The sequence below is a fragment of the Mastacembelus armatus genome, chromosome 7 (genome assembly GCF_900324485.2).
Source record: "Mastacembelus armatus chromosome 7, fMasArm1.2, whole genome shotgun sequence".
In the NCBI taxonomy this organism is placed as follows: domain Eukaryota; kingdom Metazoa; phylum Chordata; class Actinopteri; order Synbranchiformes; family Mastacembelidae; genus Mastacembelus; species Mastacembelus armatus.
Genome location: NC_046639.1, coordinates 25,131,754 through 25,151,060, shown reverse-complemented (window position 1 = coordinate 25,151,060; position 19,307 = coordinate 25,131,754). Strand labels below are relative to the sequence as shown.

Genomic DNA, 19,307 nt, shown 5'->3' with positions numbered 1-19,307 from the left:
GTTTGAGGTGATTACTGCCAAAGGACGATTGACTGACTTTAAATCCAAGGGTTCACGTCCTTTTTCCTACAAGCACTGGGGCCGTTTAACATGTGTGTGCTCAATAAAGACAATATAATTTTTATTGTTATTAGCTTTAGTACATGGTGTTTTTCTACACTTGTGACTCAGATCACGTTTTACGATCAGTTACTGCAGAAAAAGGTCATTCCAAAGGTTTCATCCTGTGCTTTTTCTTGTATCTGTTGAAAAGGATTCTCTCTCATATTCAGCAGCAGAGACCCTTCAGCGATTTAAACTGGAGAAGGTCTTTTTATTAACCAGACATAACAGCCAATAAATAACCTTGCATTGCACGTGGATATTAATGGTGGGTCATATAGATTAGGAGCTTCTCTCTGCAGATGCCTTTAGCAGCAGTGATTTTATTGTGCTGACCTTGTGAGGCAGAAGAGAGAGAGAGAATAAGGAAGAGGGAGTGCGAGAGTGAGCTGCTGCTGACTTTGCAGATGGGGTCGGAGAGAGTCTAACTGCTGACTAGTGCCTGATCAAAATGTCCTGCCCGCTTCATGAATCATTAACTTTATGGCGCACCAACACTTCTTAATGTTTCCTGAACATCACCCAGCTAAAGGAACTGGAAAATACTAGAAACAAAAAAAACAACAGCACCTGATCAGTGTTTCAAAATCATATTAATCCTTGTTTTGATTTGTTTTTTGGCTCCAGGGCACTTTTGGTCTTTCTTTTTTTTTTTTTTATTGTGTTCTCATATCAACACACATTTCTCAGTATCGTCTCCTTTTTCCATCAAATGCATTTCTGGGTGACGTGTGCTGTTCTCAGGTTTTTGATGCCAATGTCCTGATAACACTGTGTCTAGATGGTGGCGCAGGCTGTTTACTAAACAAACCACTAATAAACAAACCTTATGCAGGTCCTGCTCGCCAAGCTCAAAGCCGATAACAAATTCTACGCTGTCAAAGTGCTGCAGAAGAAGGTCATCCTGAAGAAAAAAGAGGTGAGGCCAAACTGTTTTCTGATATATTTCTAATAACAGATGATCCTTTTTGAACTTATATTTTTCTTCTACCAAGTCCATGATGAACCCAACCTTCACACTGTTCCAGTCCAAGGTGCACGCTCACTCTTAATGCTTAGGAATGATAAAGGAGAGTTTTGATCTTTAGAGACACACTGAATCTCCCAGCGCTCAATATTTTAAGGGTGATAGATATAATACAAAGATCATCAGTCTGTCTCAGAGCAGGCAGCCAGTCATATTCACACCTTTGGTCAAATTTACAGTCATTAAAGAACTGCAGCCTGCATGGTTTAGACCTGTGGGGGGAAGTCGGAATAATCAGCAAATCAAAATAAATGTAGCTGAAGGTGGAAAATATCTTGAAGTGTCCGTGTGTCCGTGTGTGTGTGTGTGTGTCTGTGTGTGTGTGTCTGTGTGTCACTATCTTTGAGTGTTATTAGTAAACACTACTTTGACCAGGCAACAATCTGAATTTTATCTAATCTTCAGCTTGATCGTACAAAGGACAGATTTTACAACTCCCAGAAAATAAACTGGGCCATTTGTCTGATTAAACACACCTGTCAGCCTGTCATTTGGAGTATCTGCTTCTAGTGAAGTCAAATATAATATCTAGTGAGTTCAAATATGTTGTTTCCATCCTCTATTTTAGTCTTTGTGAAACTTTCTGATACTTAAAACATTTGACTCCTAAAACATGAGACAGCATTTCAACCACTGGAGCCCAGATAAATGTTTTCTCTTCAGTAGCTGTGAAGCTTTTGTGGCACATCTTGCCTTAAAATGAAGATTTGTTAAAAAATGTTTGATAAAGTCAGTTTAAGGACAGCTTTGGAGTTACTGTGATGGCTGTTTCTTTCAGGATTTTAGTAGCGACAGTAGAAAGGAACAGGAAAGACAGAGTGTCTGAGAGTATTTAATGCAATGTGGTGAAGGTCATGAACCATATATATAGAACATGAAGCACTAAACTATTTCTACATCAAATAGTGTTGGGAAAGATCCAAGTGATCACCTGTGGAAAACAAATTAAAGTTGCTGCACGCTTCCTCTCATTCATTTTAATCCCTGCCCTTCACATAGTTCACTGTTTAAATGTATTTATGCTACTTAAGTGAAAATGTACACATAACATATCTAACATGCAGATTCATTTAAGGTGTTTCAGGGCAGTATTATAAGTAAAGGTGTGTTTGTGCCCAAAATGCCTCTTATGTTTTGGTTTTTTCACTCTCCAGCAAAAGAACATCATGGCGGAGAGAAATGTGCTCCTAAAGAGTCTGAAACACCCATTTCTGGTTCGGCTCCACTACTCCTTCCAGACCTCAGAGAAGCTCTACTTTGTCTTAGACTACGTAAACGGAGGCGAGGTATGTTTCTTACACTAAATGAAACGTGGACTAGATGTTATTCACAGATCAAGATTTCATTGGACTTGGTCATGGAGTGAATGTCATCGCGTGTCTGTTTTTTTTTTTTTTTTAAACTTATGCTATTAAATACATGATTATGTGCTTGTGGGAAAAGGTGAAGGTGTTGTGTTGTTGGTGGACCTGTTTTGAGTCCTCTCTTAAATGAGCTGAATCTTAGTAGGGACAGATTTTAGCTGCAACAGATTGTTGCATCATATTTACAGTTCTGATGCAACAACAATAAATCACAACCATGTTCATTTTCAGACTTTAGATGCTTCCCAAAATAAATGAGCCCACTCTTGATAAGATCAGCTCCTTGTGTTTAACCAGGTTGGATTTTTTTGTATGACACAAGATGATTTATTAACATCCTGGTAGACAGGAAGCAGCAAGACTTTATTCTAAGAGACAGTAGGTGGAATATTACTGTCAGAGGAAAACCCTGCTCATTTTCTCAGTTACGGCCTTATTTGAATATTTATGCATCTGTGTAATTGTACCAAACTGTCATTGTTGTCATAATTTACAATGATGCCTCAGACGTATAGTTTGATTTTTTACAAACATGTATTTGCATTCTTGAAGAGAAAGTTGTAAAGTTCTTCCCTCTGTGTCTCTAAAGGACAGTGTCACATTAAAAAAACGGTGAAATTGTTTGTTAAAAACATTGAAAAATACCTTGGATATAGCCAGGCTAGTTATTTCCCCATCTAGTCTTGATGCTAAGCTAGGCTAACTAGCTGCTGGTGGTAGCTTCATATTTAGTAAACAGATGTGGGAGCACTGAAAGCAGCAGGAAAACAACTGTATTTCCTAAATCTCTAACTTCCTTAAACTATTTTTGAGGTAGTTTTCATTGTGTGAGGGCTGTTCAGGCTGTTTTTAGCCTGTCAGACTGAGAATAAACTGGAGTAAGCTCTGGTTTAACATAATATCACATGATTCATGCACATTTTGTTTTCTTGTTCAGCTGGGACACAGCAGGCTGTGCTGTGGTAATCCTTTATTTACGCATATCACATAAAATCAGACACAGCTCATTGGCGTGAAGACAGCAGACCTGTGTTTGTGCCGCTATTATAATGAAGTGTTTTTCCCCAGACCATGGTTGAAAGCATTTTTTAAATTAATATTGTGTTTTGCTTGTTATGTGCATAACCATTGATGTTTGAAAAATACTTCCTCCCTGCTTATTTTCCCTCCCTCCTTCTGTCTTCATATCCCTCATTTCTTCATCCCCTTGAATCAACATTTTAAAACTATCATTGTTATTTCTCCCTCCATCCTCTCCACCCTCTGTCTGTCCATCTGTCTCTCTCTCTGTCGCTCTGCAGTTGTTCTTTCACCTGCAGAGAGAACGGTGTTTCTCTGAGCCCAGAGCGAGATTCTATGCTGCTGAAGTAGCCAGTGCTATCGGCTACCTTCACTCTCTCAACATTGTTTACAGGTCAGACTGACGGACTCACACATACACGCTCAGAAAAGGAGATAAATTCACCCACGCTTCATTTTTACTTTTTCATTCTTGTTCACTGCAGAGATCTGAAACCAGAGAATATTCTTCTAGACTCTCAGGTAAGACAGATTGAGCACATTTATTGAATCTCCATTCCTTCAATTGTATTTGTTACTATTATTTTAAAAAAAAAAGAATAATAAATGTAGTTTGTTTTGTAAAGGATGATTTCATGTGTGTGTGCAGGGCCATGTGGTGCTGACAGATTTTGGACTGTGCAAAGAGGGTGTAGAGCCGGAGGGAACGACCACGACTTTCTGTGGAACTCCAGAAGTGAGTAAAAAACACATATATACCAGAATAAAAGCATCATCTGGAAATCATACAGTGAATCTGTCATATAACACACATCATCTGGGTTTAAAACTACTGGCTTGCAGTCAGGTGTTGGAATTCTTATCTGTCTCCATCTGTCTGCAGTATTTGGCTCCAGAGGTTCTTCGTAAGGAACCATATGACAGGACAGTGGACTGGTGGTGTCTGGGAGCAGTGCTCTATGAAATGATCTACAGCCTGGTAAGAGTTGCTTTAGATGAGGAGATGTATACCTCCTTTGTGTCTGTACGTTAAATATGAGGCTACAGCCAAAAACCGTCTAGTTCAGCTGAGCACTAAGACTAGAAAACAATGGAAACCATCTCTTTTCAAAGGAAGAGTATCTGCCTACAACACATTTTTCTTCTTTCTTGCTTGGAGTGGCTAAGAAACATTAGGTTTCATCTTCATGGGACCATAAATATCCACAGGAACTTCTCATTTCTTCACAGACAGACATATCTAGAGAAGCTTTATTTTTTGCAGACAATATGAAGGTAAAAAATGACATTGTATAATTTTATAGTAATGAGCTCTGTGCCCATTCCTTTGCTTTAGCCTCCTTTCTACAGCCGTGACGTCAGTGAAATGTATGATGGGATCCTCCACAAGCAGCTGCCACTGCCTCCAGGGAAGTCTGAGGCCGTCTGCTCTCTGTTGGTGGGTCTTCTGCAGAAGGACCAGCACAGACGTCTCGGGGCCATCGCTGACTTTGTGAGTGTGTTACATTAATGTTAAAGCAGATTGTTTCCCAGGCAAGAAATAAGCCTAATCTTAGTTTTTCAAAGGACAACTGCATTAGATTTTGCTTTAATTACAGACTAGATTTATTTGTAATATGGGAAAGTTGGTCTTACAAATTTAAAACACTTAAACAGGTTTTGACCTTTTCCACAGATCTGCATCCAGTCCCTCTGACAAATTTTGAAATAATACTTGTACTATGTGTCTGACTTTTTCAGAAAGTGCCAGTAAATGAAACAGTACTCATGTATAACTTTTCTTTCTTTTATTTATAGTTGGAAATAAAGAACCACACCTTCTTCTCTCCAATCAACTGGGATGATCTTTACCACAAGAGAATCACTCCTCCTTATAACCCTAATGTGGTGAGTTCTGTCCGGCTGCTTGTTTGTGAACTGTAACTGCTCATGACACAAATGACGTCTTTTTCAAAAGAAAAAAAAAGATTGCTCAACTGCATCAAATCGTTTTAGTTCTGTTCACTTCAGTGGGAAATGACCAGCTTAAATAGTTACCATGGAAAAGTGGGTCTTAGTTCAGTTTATTTCTGTGAAACTGTCTATTTTTCATCTATCATTCTTTTACTGAAAATAGAAAAATCTATCAGCGTAAACATCACCATCTCGTCCACTACTAGTGTGTATATATATATATATATATATATATATATATATTTATATATTTATATATCATGTCACACTTTATACGTAATACTTCTAATTATACAAATCTGCTTACATAATTATTTCATCTTCCAGAGAGGCCCAGCTGACACTCAGCATATTGATCCAGAGTTCACCAGAGAAATGGTTCCTAACTCAGTGAGTAAGACCCCGGAGCTCAATGCCAGCATCAGCTCCAATAACGCCTTCAATGGGTTCTCCTTTGTCGCCAGTGAGGACAGCTTTCTGTGAGACACAAAGCTCCTTAGATCTCATGAGAATGAGAGCTCATCATGTACTATGATATCCATTTCTGAAGTGCTATAGTTCATTTATCATGTTGGACTACAGCAGTGATTTTCAAGGTCTTCCTCTTCAGGCTGTAGCAAAACATATAGAATTAAATCTTTGTGTGAAGACATTTAACGGAATATTATTTAATATATATCAGGCTAAAAAATAGAAAATATTGTCTAACATCTGTAAATATACAGTATGAGCTTTGCAATAGGATTATGTACTGTATGAATGTGATTATAGAGGCGATTATAAAGGCCCATAAAATGCCTTCTGCCTCAGAAATTAAGCAGGTGATGGATGGTGTTTGATTTTAGAAGTGATAAGTGTACATTTGATACCCTTGTTTTATTTTTATTATCTTATTCATATGTTCCTAATGTCCTGTTTTTACATCTGATATTAAAAAATCCCCTCTGTAAAATGTCTCTTCTTTAAGATAGCAGGTTTCTATTGTTTTTGGTTCAAAGTTTTAATTTCACAGAATGCTGTGTCCAATGATTTTCTTGGAAACCAAACGCACTAACAGGAAACTGGCCATGCAAAAGCACTTTAATGTTGTCCTTTAAATGGCCTTCATGATTAATGGAAAAACACTAAAATATGCTCTGACTCTCCTCCTTCACCATTTGTCTTTTGCCACTGTAACCTTGTTATTCCCTGAGACACTGAAGTTACAGACACCCGGGTCACACTGCCAGCAGCAGCGTCTTAGTGGGCTGATGTCAGTGGAAGCAAAACTGCGCGTGTGTGCGTGTGTGTGTGTGAGCGTATATATGACTTGTTAATGAATCGGAGAGCTGTCATAACATTGGCATATGTTTCCACATGAACCATTAAAAATTACATATTAACACAGAAACAGCATTTTTAGTAGTTGGCCAATGACTGACCAGCCTGTCACTGTCGCATGTTATCAAAAATCACTACACCTGAGTGATCACCTGAGTGATATGTGTTATCATAAACACAAAAACCAGATTTAAAAAAGCACATTTCAGTTATTGCTTCTTGTAAATTATTAGTTTTACAAAAGCAAAACATCTCTTTCATCACATCCCTTTATTAAAATCACTTCTTCCCTTTTGACTTCTGAATAAATGTTTAGATATTAGAAATTCCCTGTTATTGTTTGTCAACATTGCTTAAGGTTACAAAAATCTGTTACACCACATATCATAGTGGAATACAGCTGAATAAATGTCTACAAAAGACAAGATCTTATTAAAAGTTTACAATATTGTGTTATCCACAAATTCAATACAGCATTCAGAAATATGTTAAATCTTGTGGGGTGGTATGGGATTAGATGAGACTGGGTGATGTTGTAGAGGTGTTCTTGTTATTGTGTCCAGTCCCAGTGTCTGAAAGTGATGTCCAGTACCTATAGTGAAATTAACAAAGGCTGTAAAGCAAACAGGATAATTCTTGTAAAAAATTTCATATAAAAGTTTCAAGAATCGTTTAAATCTGATATTGTTGATTTATAAACTATTTTTTGTTACGTCTTTTCTGTCTCTTTGTGATCACTGCATCTTAACTGTTCTATTACTGCAGTTAAGTAGGCAGATAAATAAGGAGCTATGACAATAACAGCTCATTGTCTGCAGTACTGTAGTATTGCTCCACTTAGTGTTCAAAATGAGAAAGACAACACAATCAGGGCGATGGACGGATGATATTAAAAAAAAACAAACTGTAAAAACAAACCAAATTCAAGGAAATGTGACACACATATGCAGATTTGTGTTACATATATAGTTTCCACATTTTAATTAGTCCTAAGTAGGAATCAAAATCTCACCGGTTTTGCATGAAGACAAGTCTTATTTTGACGTGAGAATGCAAATGTTGTCTGCAAAAACTGTTTTGTGGCCACATTAAAAAATATTAACTTTGCATCTGGATAGGAACATACCGGTTTAAGTGGAACCAGCAGTTGCTAAAGAACAGAGCTGAAGAGAGCAGGAGGGATGCTGAAATAGACAAAGTGACATTAGAACACACACACAGGCAAAGTTAACACGTTATGAACTCTGATACAAAACACAGACATGCCTATATGTAACAAATTAAATGCTCTTTTTGACAGAAAAGACATATTGGAGAATGATGAGTCATAGATAACATAGGTAATACCTTATTGCACCCTGCTTAGCTTTTAAAACCAACATATAAGCATTTATATAGATGTTTATAACGCTAAATGTATTTGTGAACAACTCCTCTTGAAGGAAATGTAATAAGACAAAGTAGAAATGATATAAATAAATCTTCATGAAATAAATTCTAATTTTTGCCAAATACTTAATGTTAGCTAATAAACACTTAGAGTACCCTTGTATCTGCTCACAACTAGCTAAATTATGGTGACTTATAAAGCATTTATTACATTAGCACTATAATTATACTGCTTAGCTATCTACATGCTAAAAAAGGTTGTTAGCGTTAGCATTACTATAAGAGGAATATGATCAACTTAAAAATAACAAATGTGATAAGAGTTTGTATCATCAGTGATGACAATGCAGTAAAATATTATTAACGTTACGTTGTTGACATTATAAAACCAGATAGTTTCGTGTTTGGTAAGAGCATCGGTGTTGGTATTAGCTCTTTGCACTTTTCTAGCTGCATCACCCACCATGCTAGCATGTAGCCTAGCAGTGAGCTAACTACTATAGAATTCACAATAGGGTTAACACTAGCTAACATCCCTCCAATGCTAGCTAAAGTAAAGCCTTGTCCCTGCTCAACTGTAAACACAAAGTGAACAAATAAATAATCGACACCTGTTATTTTTTAAAACACATTTGATAATGTGTATTGTTTATTGTATTGCGGTAAAGAGCTGGAATAAGCCGAGCAACCAACCAACATCTGTGAGACAGCAGGAGTTAGCCGTTAGCGTCCGTTGAAACCGTTTCCGGGGAGTGTGCTGAGCAGCCGTTGTGTTCTTGAACAGACCTCGCTTTCAGTCCCGGTGGGTTCATTTTTTTTACCGATACAACACCACGGGTTCTTCAGGAACTAACACAAGACATCTTCACTAAGCTTATGTTGTCTTGTCTTTATTTGATCGTGTGTTTTTGGGAAACGTTGCTGTTAAATAAACGCAGTCCGCAGAGACTGGACGCACGAGAGAGGAGGGATGTCGCGCGGGTAAGTGTGCGGACGTTTGTGGGTGCTATAGTTGACTTACTTGATAAAATGTGTGTTTTGTGCTATGATTTGAGCAGAAACGCTTCATAGCCGTAATAATTCAGACCCAATCATCGTTTTAGGGACCAGTGAAGTGGTATGTTCGCCTCTTGTGTGAGTGAAACGGTGTTTCCTCTCCAGCGTGTCCGTTTAAAGCCGTTGTACTGTTGTGCCATGGTAGTGAGCTGGAAAAGCTGGACTCGGTTGAATCAGAGAAACAAAAGCGCAATCTGAAGTTTGGATATGCAGCTTCATCTTTTACGATCTCAAACACTTCGAGCTTAACACTCAATATCTTATTTTTAACACTTACGGTAGCTGGACGTGTCTGCGGCATTTGCGCACACTCGCCGCTAGGGGCGCTCTACTCTGTTATTCAAAAAATCAACGTTTCCTCAGGTTGGGTGAGTTAGCTAACTTAGCTAGCTTGGAGTTACAGCCCAGCTGGAAGATGAGCTACGTAGTTTGTCACCAACTTTGGCAAATGAATCGCAGTTACTTTGTGTGGGGAGTTGCGCAGTGTATTGTTTACATATTTAACTTAGCGCTCCATTATATTTATGCCCACGGAATCGTTGGGTCTGCAGCGGTTAGCTAATGTTAGCCACTAAGCTATGTCAGCTGTTCTGTGGAGCAGAAAAACAGGCATGTTTCTTGAACAGGCTGCGGGACGCGAGAAGTGAAATACACAAGGGAACTGTTAAGACTTGGATAAGTTACATTTTTTGCGTCTTTTATTATAAATGTGTACGATTATTCATCTTAGCTCTTTGTAAAACGGGAGAGGCAGCTTTGTTCTTTGTGGGCTTCAGTTACCAACAATTAGCTAAGTTATCTTTTTAAACGCAGAACAGAAGAGTATTAAATGTTGTCTTATTCTCTAAGTTATTGTTACACGCACTTAAAAAAAATAGATTGATATACACGTAGGATTCTTTGCAATATTCAGTCTTGTACTTAATTTCTCTCTTCTGTGTTTATTTGCATTGAGACATTTTTAGAAATGAGGTGGAAAAGATAAGCTAAGTGGTTTTAAGCTATGGAAGAGAATGTGGAATGAGGTACAGTAATGTTTGGTTCTGGTGACTGGACAGGCAAAGCATTTTTAATTCAACTCATTATAGAATATGTTCATCTGTGTGCAGTAACATATGCATTTTCTTAATTTGTCAGGTTTGACAGAAATACAAATAAAACCTTTAAATGCCAGCAGAGATGTCCAACCTTTCTTGAGATCCAAAAATACATATTTATTTTGATTGTTGATTATCTGTGTTTCCAGCATGGAAGAAGAGGGTGATAGTACCCTGTGCATTGACACTGACTCGGACTCAGCAGAGAAAATGGATAGTACCAAGTGTAAAATAAACTGGACTCGGGAAGAGGTGAGTGACAAGAGACTTTTAGTATCTTTTGTCCGTACAAAATCATGATGGTTTATATTTTAGACACTTATCTGATGGTGCTATTGGGACCTACTCACTGTAGTTTCAAGCAGTTCTTTACATTAGTAAAAAGTAAAAACAAAAAGGGCCCGCTGAACCAGAGGTGGCAAATCATGTTTAAGCATTTTTGTTCGTATAAGTTTCTGTTGATTGATTGGGTTGGTAGCTAATGTTATAAGTATATAAATCCATAACTGTAATATAAACATGTTGACTAACTTATAGCTATCCTAATGTCGCTCTCTTATATAAATATGAGGCAATGCGTTCATGGTAACCCATACCTCTGAGCTGACCTCCGAGCTGACCTTTTAAGCTCACTTTACATTACACTGTGTCTTAATTGATTTCTTCTTTAATTACAGGATGAAAATCTCAAGATCCTGGTCAATAACTTTGGGAAAAAAGATTGGAAAACCATTTCTAGTTTTTTACCTGTAAGTACTCATCATAAGCAAAATCACTGAACAAAAAACGTTCAAAGGTTCACAAAACAAATGAAAACCAGAGCACTTGCAGCTATGTGTCTGTCATGTTGTTGAACCTAAAAAATTCTGAATGATAAGCCAATCTATTGGAACTTAATAGTGCTACAGTCTGTCTCAGCATTTTAAAAAGAAGATACTTCCTGTTGCTGTGGTAGGGCCGGACAGAGTTCCACTGTATGCACCGCTGGAAAAAATACTTGGATCCTGATTTAGTCAAAGGCTTCTGGTCCAAAGAAGAAGATGAAAAGGTATTAAAATTACAATTAAAATCTAAAGCATGTTTATCTTACTATTGTCCTATGTCGCTTTGTACTCCAATCTTTATATATGTACTTACTCTGAATAGATAGTAGAGCTGGTGGGCAGATATGGCACCAAACACTGGACTTTGATTGCCAGACACTTGAGGGGGCGGCTGGGGAAACAGTGTCGTGAGCGCTGGCACAACCACCTTGACCCACTGGTCAAAAAGAGCTCCTGGACCAATGAAGAAGACCTCATCATCTACAAAGCCCACTCCATTCTGGGAAACCGGTGGGCTGAGATTGCCAGGCTGCTCCCTGGAAGGTTGGTTGGTTACTAATGTTTGATTTGTTGGGATGCATTGTTTGGCTGTCAGCTTTTCAAGTATGTTGTAACCATAAATGACACACAGACTTCTATTATTTACATTTTTTGTTCCTCTTGCAGGACAGACAACTCTGTGAAGAATCACTGGAACTCCACCATCAAACGTAAAGCGGAATTGGGCCTATTCAGAAATGAAGCTGACAGCATTTCCTTTAATATTCAGCAGTTTGTGGAAGGAGAGGTACAGCACTTATTGAATTTGGCACATTCAGTAAAGGGTCATTTTTAGAGATATATTTTCCCAGTCATTTCTCAACTACTACATTTGAATATATTATGAATTAATTTGGTTAATACAATAGATTTTAAAAGTTGATTTGTCATTGTTGGGATGGGTACTGTTTGGAAAAATGCAAATGTTACACTATTATTGCTAGATTGCAATATTTTCATATCGCAGAAGCAGTGCTGCTACACTAACATTGTCATTAACATACAAATCTGTTTCAGGCTGCTGATTATGTTATGGAAAAAACTGAATTAAAAAAAAAACCAAAACATTATTTTGCAGACAGTATTTTCAGTTTATGTAATATGTTGTGTTACAGGTGGACTTCAAGTATGACGTTGTATTAGACACTGAACCAGTACCTCCTGAAGTGGTATGTTTGTTTTAAATGAATTTCTTTCAAGCATTTCAACTTTATCTTGCTATCATTTAAGAGGTGTTTCCGACTCTATACTTTGCAGCATGTCAGGTTAGATAAAGAGAAGAAACTGAGAGAGCATCAGAATGCCAAGCAAAATACACCAGTTCCACCTTCACAAACTGTGGCACCAAAGAGGGAGTTCTCTTCTCCCAGTCCATCTTTGCCCCCCAGTTCAAGTTCCAGTCCCAGTTCCAGCTCAAGTGCTCCACCAGCGGCTGCACCAGTTGACCAGAAAAAGTTCATGGATGCAGCACTGAGGATGATTGCTGAAGACATGCTGCCACTGAGGTGATTTGTAGTATGCTTGTTAGGGTGTTATGCAAAGTTGCCCAAATACCCAAGTTTAGAAATGCTCTGATGATTCTGCCCTCCATGTACAGTGTCATTTGTGTTGGTGGGCTTTCTCAAAAAACTCAATTTATGTATCTACTGCACTCAACACGTGTCACCTCCTGTAGCAGCAGGTGTTGTTTTTTCTTTCTCTACTACACCCAGTCACCAGTCTAGACACTCACCCTCTCACACTCAGTCGAAATGTACAGTGTCACTGTATTTTTACTTTGTCCTTTGCAGTTTTGTTGAAGGCACAGGCTTCAGGTCATTCATGAGTACCATCTGTCCTGAATATACCAAGCTGTCCCAGCGTGCCATTGGCTTACAGCTCTATGACGATGTGGAGAGAACCATCAAGCCTCAGCTCATCCGTGACCTTAAAGCCTGCCTTTCCAAAACCAAAAATGCGGAGGGTGCAATTCATGTCACCTTTGACCTCTGGGCAGGGGATCAATCCCAGTCAGTGGAAGAGCCCATTGTCGTTGTGCAGCTCCACTTCGTCAATGATTCCTGGCAGATCCGCCGGCCCATTGTGGCTTTCCGTCACCTCAGCCACAAAAATCTCAGCTCTGCTGTGGCCAGGGAGCTTGAAGGTGTGCTACTGAGCTATGGCATCTTTCCTCACAGCATTGGCTATGTCCTCGCTAACCAGGCCAAAGAAGCCCTGGCTGGAAACAGCTTGTTCTGTGACTACAAGATCCTGTGCTCTTCCACCAGAGGAGAACCACATGGAGATGACATAGTGGCATTTTTGTCAGACCAAATGTCAGAAGCAGATTCCCCATTCTCAGAACTGCAAATTGGGACCAGGACCACTTGTGTGGCTAAGACACTACAGCTGGTGATCAAGGAGGCATTGAAGAATTCCAGAGTAGTGGAAAACTTGCTTTCACAGGTTCACAATGTGGTGGCTTTTTTCAGGAGCAGCGCCTACTGGAGTGATGTAAGAGACTGATAGTGTATAATGTCATTTATAAGTGTTTTGTATTAGTGAAAAGGCCCATAATCCAGGTCGCTTTAATTTGTTAATGCTTCATCATTTATTAAGACTTTGATTTGTAAAAGTATTTTATTGTACAGCTCATATACAATTAAATATTTCATTGCTTGTGGCTGATGCATCTCATGGTTACATAGTCAAAGTGGTCATATATTTCTTTGCTCAGTTGTTTTAACTGTGCCATTAAGTGTTATCTCTTTTTGTTTAGATGTTGTTGAAAGAGAGCAACGTGTCTCTGTGCCCATCGTCCAGCAACTGTCGCTGGAACTCCATGATGTTATTGTTACGCCGTATGGTGCAGGAGTCAGCCTGGAGCACCATTATGACTCTCCTGGCTCTGGCTCGCATAGAGTCTACCGACATAGCCAGCGCCCCGCCTCTGATCATGGTCAAGAGAGAGCAAGTGATTGACATCCTGAGTCTCCTTGAGCCCTTTGAGGAAGCCTTGCAGGTGAAAATGACAGACACCTCATGTATTTTGAATGTGATGGATTATACTAGTTTACAGAGATACAAATATCATGGGTATTGAGAACTTCTCCTTTTTGTCTCTCCTAATACAGGTCCTGCAAGGAAATAGTGTGACCAGCTCTTTCATCATACCTTCCCTTATTGGTCTTGATAAAACCTTGGAGAGCTGTGTTACCAGCTACACACACTTTAACAAGGCTCTACGCACAGGCCTCCACAAACAGTTTCAGTCTCTGATTCTTCAGAAGGACTTGATACTAGCTGCTGTGCTGAACCCCAGGATCAAACTCACGGTACTTAAGAACAAAAACTGTTTTCATGCTCTGTTATTTTGCATCTATATAGGTGATAAGATGAAAGCATCAAACTGCACATTTATATTAAGTTTGCATTCATTTCTGGAGAGCTTAATTTTCATACTTATATTATTCATATTTATTTTATTTTATATTTACTGCATCAAAGAAGGAAATACATATATACGATGAGAATCATAAAACTCACTCTAACTTTTAACAATTTGTTTCAGCCGTTTTCTGATACCAAACTGGAGGACCAGACAGAGTTTCTAACACCTCCATCAAAGCATGAAGCTCGTCAAGTTGTGGAAGCCACATTAGGAAGCATAGAGGCCATGGCATCTCCCAGTCCAGAAGCAGATGAACTGATAAACAAGGAATTTAAAAGTGAGCAGCATGTTGAAGACAATAGCCAAGCCAACACACTAATGGAGGCATCTGTTGCCAGCTCAGGCAAAAGCAGCTGTGAAGGAGTTGGTGGAAACGGCCTCAAGCGGAAGTCAATTTTCAACTTCCTACAGCCACCTGCAAAGGCCATGAAAGGGTCAGAGCTTGAGATGTACCTGTCGGAACCATTGTTGGAGAGCAACTCCATTGTGTCATATTGGAAGTCTGCTACTCGGTTCCCTGAGCTCCAGGGCATTGCTAAGAAACTGCTGGCAGTACCAGCCACCTCAGGGGGCTTCGACCGGCTCTGTCCAATGGCAGCATGTATTGTAAGAGCCAAGAGGAACCGCCTCCCACCACACACCACAGAGAGACTACTTGTATACAAAAGCTCTTTTAAAACAAAGACTGTTAAAAAACCCATTGGGGCTGCTAAACAATGATGGACCTACTCAGTTGTAGCATGACACAGCTAAAGTCACCCTGTGTCCTACCACCCTAGAGCTCAAAATGTAGTGGGTCCATATGGTATCATGGTATTTTACAGTTGATGAAATGTTAAAGTAAATAACTGCTTCTCTTTGCCTGGCACACAAATTAGCTGGAATCATGTTCAAAAAATACCTATTAAAGTCTTGCTCACTAGCTAAAGAGCAAATTCCTGTTCATTCTTCTGGCTTGTGTTGTTTAAAACCTTTGAATTCAAACATAGAATTACATTTTTACATCTGTAGTCAGAGTTCTTCTGTGAAGGATTTGAAATTTTCTGATCATGGGTCTATTATTGAAACAATACACAGCTCCCCTTTTATCGTGCTAAAATAAAATGAAAAAAACCCTCAGTCAAAATGACAGATGTATGATTTAAGCACATCAGCTTTCATTATCAGTCTTTCTCACCATGCTGAGATTTCAGGTTGTTGCTGTTCTCTTTGGCACGTAGAGAGAGCACAATGTGAGTGCAGGGCTCATCACTACCTCAAGCAAAAATCTGAGTGATTTAATATTCAAAAGTTTCTGAAATCATTTTTTGTTACATTTCTGTTCTAACTTATTTGTGTTGTATCATGTACATTAAGTGCAGTTGGACTGTGTTGGGTCATTTGGCAGTATATTGAAAAAGACTGCAACTTTTCAGCTTTTTGTAAAAGCCATTTTTAAAAAATGAGTCTATAATTTGCTTGTATTGTCTGACACATTAGAGGTGGTCCAGTGAATGGTGTTCTCATAAACCTTATTGATTTATCAACTGTTTATGTTTTAAAATGAACTGTAATTTCTAAATATTAGTTTGCAGACATACACATTCATGTTTTCTTTGACAAATTAAAGTTCACATTGAACAGCAGATTCTATTGCAGTGATGATTGTTCATATTGTTCTGATAAACACTAGTATGAACTTGAGTCTGTTTTATTAAATAACAGAGCTGCTTTTCTCTCCGTCCCACAGTTTTCATGTATTAGAGTCCATTTCTGTTTTCTAACCGTATTACCTGCGTTACAATCAAACTAATGCTGTAGTAAGATGGGAACAGTCTAAAAGGCGGAAGAGTTGATCCCAAATCGAATAAAAAAGATACATTAGCACAAAGACGGACCAATATTAATATTTAGTAGATGGTTGTAATTTTATAAACAAGGTTTGTCTCAGGGTTAAGTGTCACTTTATTATTAGCGTTTACTTGTCATCAGTGATTGGCTGAACAAACCTCCTACGTCATATGAAAACAGTGAGTCAGCTTGTACATCCGGGTCACGACCCTAGCTCTGCCATGTGCATATTAGCGAAGGAATCATGAAGCTGCTTTAATGAAAACAAATAAACGCGCTGTTTTCCACTGCAGAGGAGGAAGCTGCGGCAGGACGAGGACCGAGTCAGGTATTGAGGTGGTCTGTCTGCTCGGCTGAGCTCCGTCCTCCATGGCTCTGTACGTGAAAGCCGCAGAGATCCTGGAGAGGGCCGAGAGGAAGCAGGGCGCTTTGAAAACGCTGGTTTACGACAGTAAGTTTGCGAACATCAAGCAGCTGTTCGCTCTGGTTTGTGAGACCCACAGGTTTTCCCCGGTCCTGCAGGAGATCATAGAGTCCACCAAGCTGCTCAAACAGACCAAGCTGAAGATCCACCTGGCCAAGGTGTTGGTGTACGACCTGTTGATGGGCCAGGGGCTGAAGTGCGGTGGCTCTTGGAAGGTCACGATGATGAAGCACCGCACCAGGCTGCAGGCGGAGCTGGCCCGCATGAAGATAAAGCAGAAGGTAAGCAGGAACGAGGACCTGCTCCCGCCCAGTGTCCAGCGGCCCTCCGAGGACCGGCTGCCCAGGTATGTGCGTGTGAACACTCTGAAGACCACTGTGGAGGATGCTGTGGACTACCTGAAGAGGGATGGCTTCTCCTACCTGGGACAGGCTTCCAAACTGGACGACTTAACTCTGAAGGAGAAGAACTTTGTGAGGGACCTGCACCTGCCGGAGCTGCTGGTTTTCTCTCCTAAAACTGACTTCCATGACCACTTCCTGTACAAGGCCGGACACATCATTCTGCAGGACAAAGCCAGCTGCCTCCCAGCCCACTTCCTCGACCCCCCACCCGGCAGCCATGTCATCGATTCCTGCGCCGCCCCAGGCAACAAAACCAGCCACCTGGCAGCCATCATGAAGAACAAGGGCAAGCTGTTTGCTTTCGATTTGGATGCCAAGCGCCTGGCCACCATGTCGACCCTGCTGCTCCGAGCTGGGGTCACCTGTCAGCAGCTGGCCAACCAGGACTTCCTGAAGGTGGACCCTGACGGCCCGCAGTACAAAGATGTTGAGTATATCCTGCTGGATCCCTCCTGCAGTGGATCAGGTACAATGTCTAATTATTGATCCACTTCATTTGGCTTTTGGTTTGAAAGAATCTTCACGTGTTGTTTCTTTAACTAATTAAAGTCAATAAAGCAGACGTGATCAGAAACCTGTTTCTGGATTCACACCTCCTTTCTGAAGCAGAATACCCTGAAACACATTTATAATCACAATACTAGGATACATATAACGAAGTGTGTTGCGACTGAAAAATCATTTGTGTAATCTGTGCGTGGGGTCTAGGTATGGTGTGCCTCAGGGACAACACCTCTCCTGACCAGGACAAGGATCAGGCACGCCTGGCGTCTTTGGCCTGCTTCCAGCTGCGGTGCCTGAACCACGGCCTCAGATTCCCCAGCCTGAAGCGCCTGGTCTACTCCACCTGCTCCATCCACAGCCAGGAGAACGAGGAAGTCATAACGGCCTGTCTGCAGCAGAACCCCGGCTTCAGGTAGCAGCTGCAGTCCTCTCTCCCTTAATTAAACAAAAACAATCTGTTTTTTTTGTTTTTTTTTTACTTGCAAATATCTGAATGTTTGATTTTGGGAAATTTCCCTATTTTTCTTGTCCAGGTTAGTCCCCCTGCTGGGTCAGTGGCCAGAGCGAGGCCTGGAGCCGCTCACTCAGTGTCTGCGAGCCAGCACCACCAAGACCCGCACACACGGCTTCTTCGTGGCTCTGCTGGAGAAGCACAGTGAGGCTGGGAACACGAACCAGGAACCAGCTGCTCAGATAAGGTAAAGACTGTCATATAAAGGTACTGCTGTAGATGGTAACACATTTAAATCCTTTTGGAATAATCTTGCAGTTTCCTAAGGGTTTTGTATTTCTAAGGGACATCCAGTCAAAGAAGATTATAAAAATAAAAAAAATAAAAAATGTCATTATGTAATATAAATTAGTAGTAAATTAGTTGTACAAACGTAGCTGTGGTAAATAGCTATTTCTGAGTCTGAAAAGTTTGTTCATGGATTGAAATAATTCCTCTTGGCAGTCGTGCTGTGGAATTGGACTGTAATCCCATTATTTTAAATATCACAACATTAATGTTAAATAATGTTAAACACTGTTTCAATAAATGCAGGATTAGAAGTTTTATTCAAAGCTTTTAACAGAGATGATCAGTCATTTTATTCTGAAATGAGACGAGCTGGTTGACTTTGCTGTCTGCTCTGTCCCAGCAGCCCACAGGTGACACCACACAGTGGGCCTGTGTGTGAGAAGAGACCTGCAGCTTCAGACGAAGACTCCGAGGCTTCAGAGACAGAGGACAAACCCACACCTGCTGCAGGACAGACTGAGAGTGCACCTGACAAGAAGAAGAAGAGTAGGAAAAGGAAGAAGAAGAAGAAGAAGAAAGCAGCAGCAGCAGCAGCAGCAGCAGCAGCAGCAGCAGCAGCAGCAGCAGCAGCAGCAGCAGCAGCAGCAACAGCAACAGAGTGAAGTTTTAAATGGGACCTCTACATCATGTTCGTCTGCTCAGGACTGTGTTCATTTCTGACAGAGACTTATGGGAAATGTAACTGAAAAGTAAAGATTTTCTTTTAGTATTGCGTCTCTGCG

The 19,307-nt window shown here is 40.1% G+C and overlaps 3 protein-coding genes and 1 long non-coding RNA gene across 6 annotated transcripts in view; 3 read left to right on the top strand and 1 right to left on the bottom strand.

Moving 5' to 3' along the window:
• The window catches only part of sgk2a (serum/glucocorticoid regulated kinase 2a), a 10,492-nt gene extending 4,074 nt beyond the window's left edge, over positions 1–6,418 (top strand). The window contains exons 5-13 of the mRNA XM_026331982.1: positions 938–1,021; positions 2,284–2,415; positions 3,795–3,907; positions 3,999–4,035; positions 4,163–4,249; positions 4,397–4,492; positions 4,850–5,005; positions 5,311–5,400; positions 5,794–6,418. Of these exons, the coding sequence (XP_026187767.1) occupies positions 938–1,021; positions 2,284–2,415; positions 3,795–3,907; positions 3,999–4,035; positions 4,163–4,249; positions 4,397–4,492; positions 4,850–5,005; positions 5,311–5,400; positions 5,794–5,949 (951 nt within the window). The 3' untranslated portion in view covers positions 5,950–6,418. The remainder of the gene's footprint in view (positions 1–937; positions 1,022–2,283; positions 2,416–3,794; positions 3,908–3,998; positions 4,036–4,162; positions 4,250–4,396; positions 4,493–4,849; positions 5,006–5,310; positions 5,401–5,793) is intronic.
• A 623-nt stretch (positions 6,419–7,041) lies between these two features.
• LOC113145355 (uncharacterized) lies at positions 7,042–8,921 on the bottom strand. The gene is made up of 3 exons (XR_003297235.1): positions 8,869–8,921; positions 7,913–7,970; positions 7,042–7,378 (listed from the first exon to the last, which is right to left on the bottom strand). It is a non-coding gene; the product is annotated as an uncharacterized LOC113145355 (long non-coding RNA).
• Positions 8,922–8,940: 19 nt separating this feature from the next.
• Positions 8,941–15,720, top strand: mybl2a (v-myb avian myeloblastosis viral oncogene homolog-like 2a). Of its 2 annotated transcripts, none has more exons than XM_026331981.1 (12): positions 8,941–8,977; positions 10,478–10,580; positions 11,006–11,077; positions 11,284–11,376; positions 11,475–11,695; positions 11,819–11,939; positions 12,307–12,360; positions 12,449–12,696; positions 12,982–13,684; positions 13,950–14,192; positions 14,305–14,505; positions 14,742–15,720. In XM_026331981.1, exons 2-12 carry the CDS (start codon positions 10,479–10,481, stop codon positions 15,339–15,341), a joined length of 2,658 nt encoding a protein of 885 aa, XP_026187766.1. In that variant the 5' UTR covers positions 8,941–8,977; position 10,478; the 3' UTR covers positions 15,342–15,720. The 2 variants fall into 2 exon arrangements, with proteins under 2 accessions (XP_026187766.1, XP_026187765.1); XM_026331980.1 differs by lacking the exon at positions 8,941–8,977 and adding an exon at positions 8,984–9,156.
• A 933-nt stretch (positions 15,721–16,653) lies between these two features.
• nsun5 (NOP2/Sun RNA methyltransferase 5) lies at positions 16,654–19,294 on the top strand. 2 transcript variants are annotated; one of them, XM_026331487.1, is made up of 4 exons: positions 16,654–17,745; positions 17,988–18,195; positions 18,317–18,481; positions 18,929–19,294. In XM_026331487.1, the coding sequence occupies exons 1-4, from the start codon at positions 16,821–16,823 to the stop codon at positions 19,185–19,187; spliced, it is 1,557 nt and encodes a 518-aa protein (XP_026187272.1). In that variant the 5' UTR covers positions 16,654–16,820; the 3' UTR covers positions 19,188–19,294. The 2 variants fall into 2 exon arrangements, with proteins under 2 accessions (XP_026187272.1, XP_026187271.1); XM_026331486.1 differs by having other exon boundaries at positions 18,926–19,294.
• Positions 19,295–19,307: the final 13 nt, after the last annotated feature.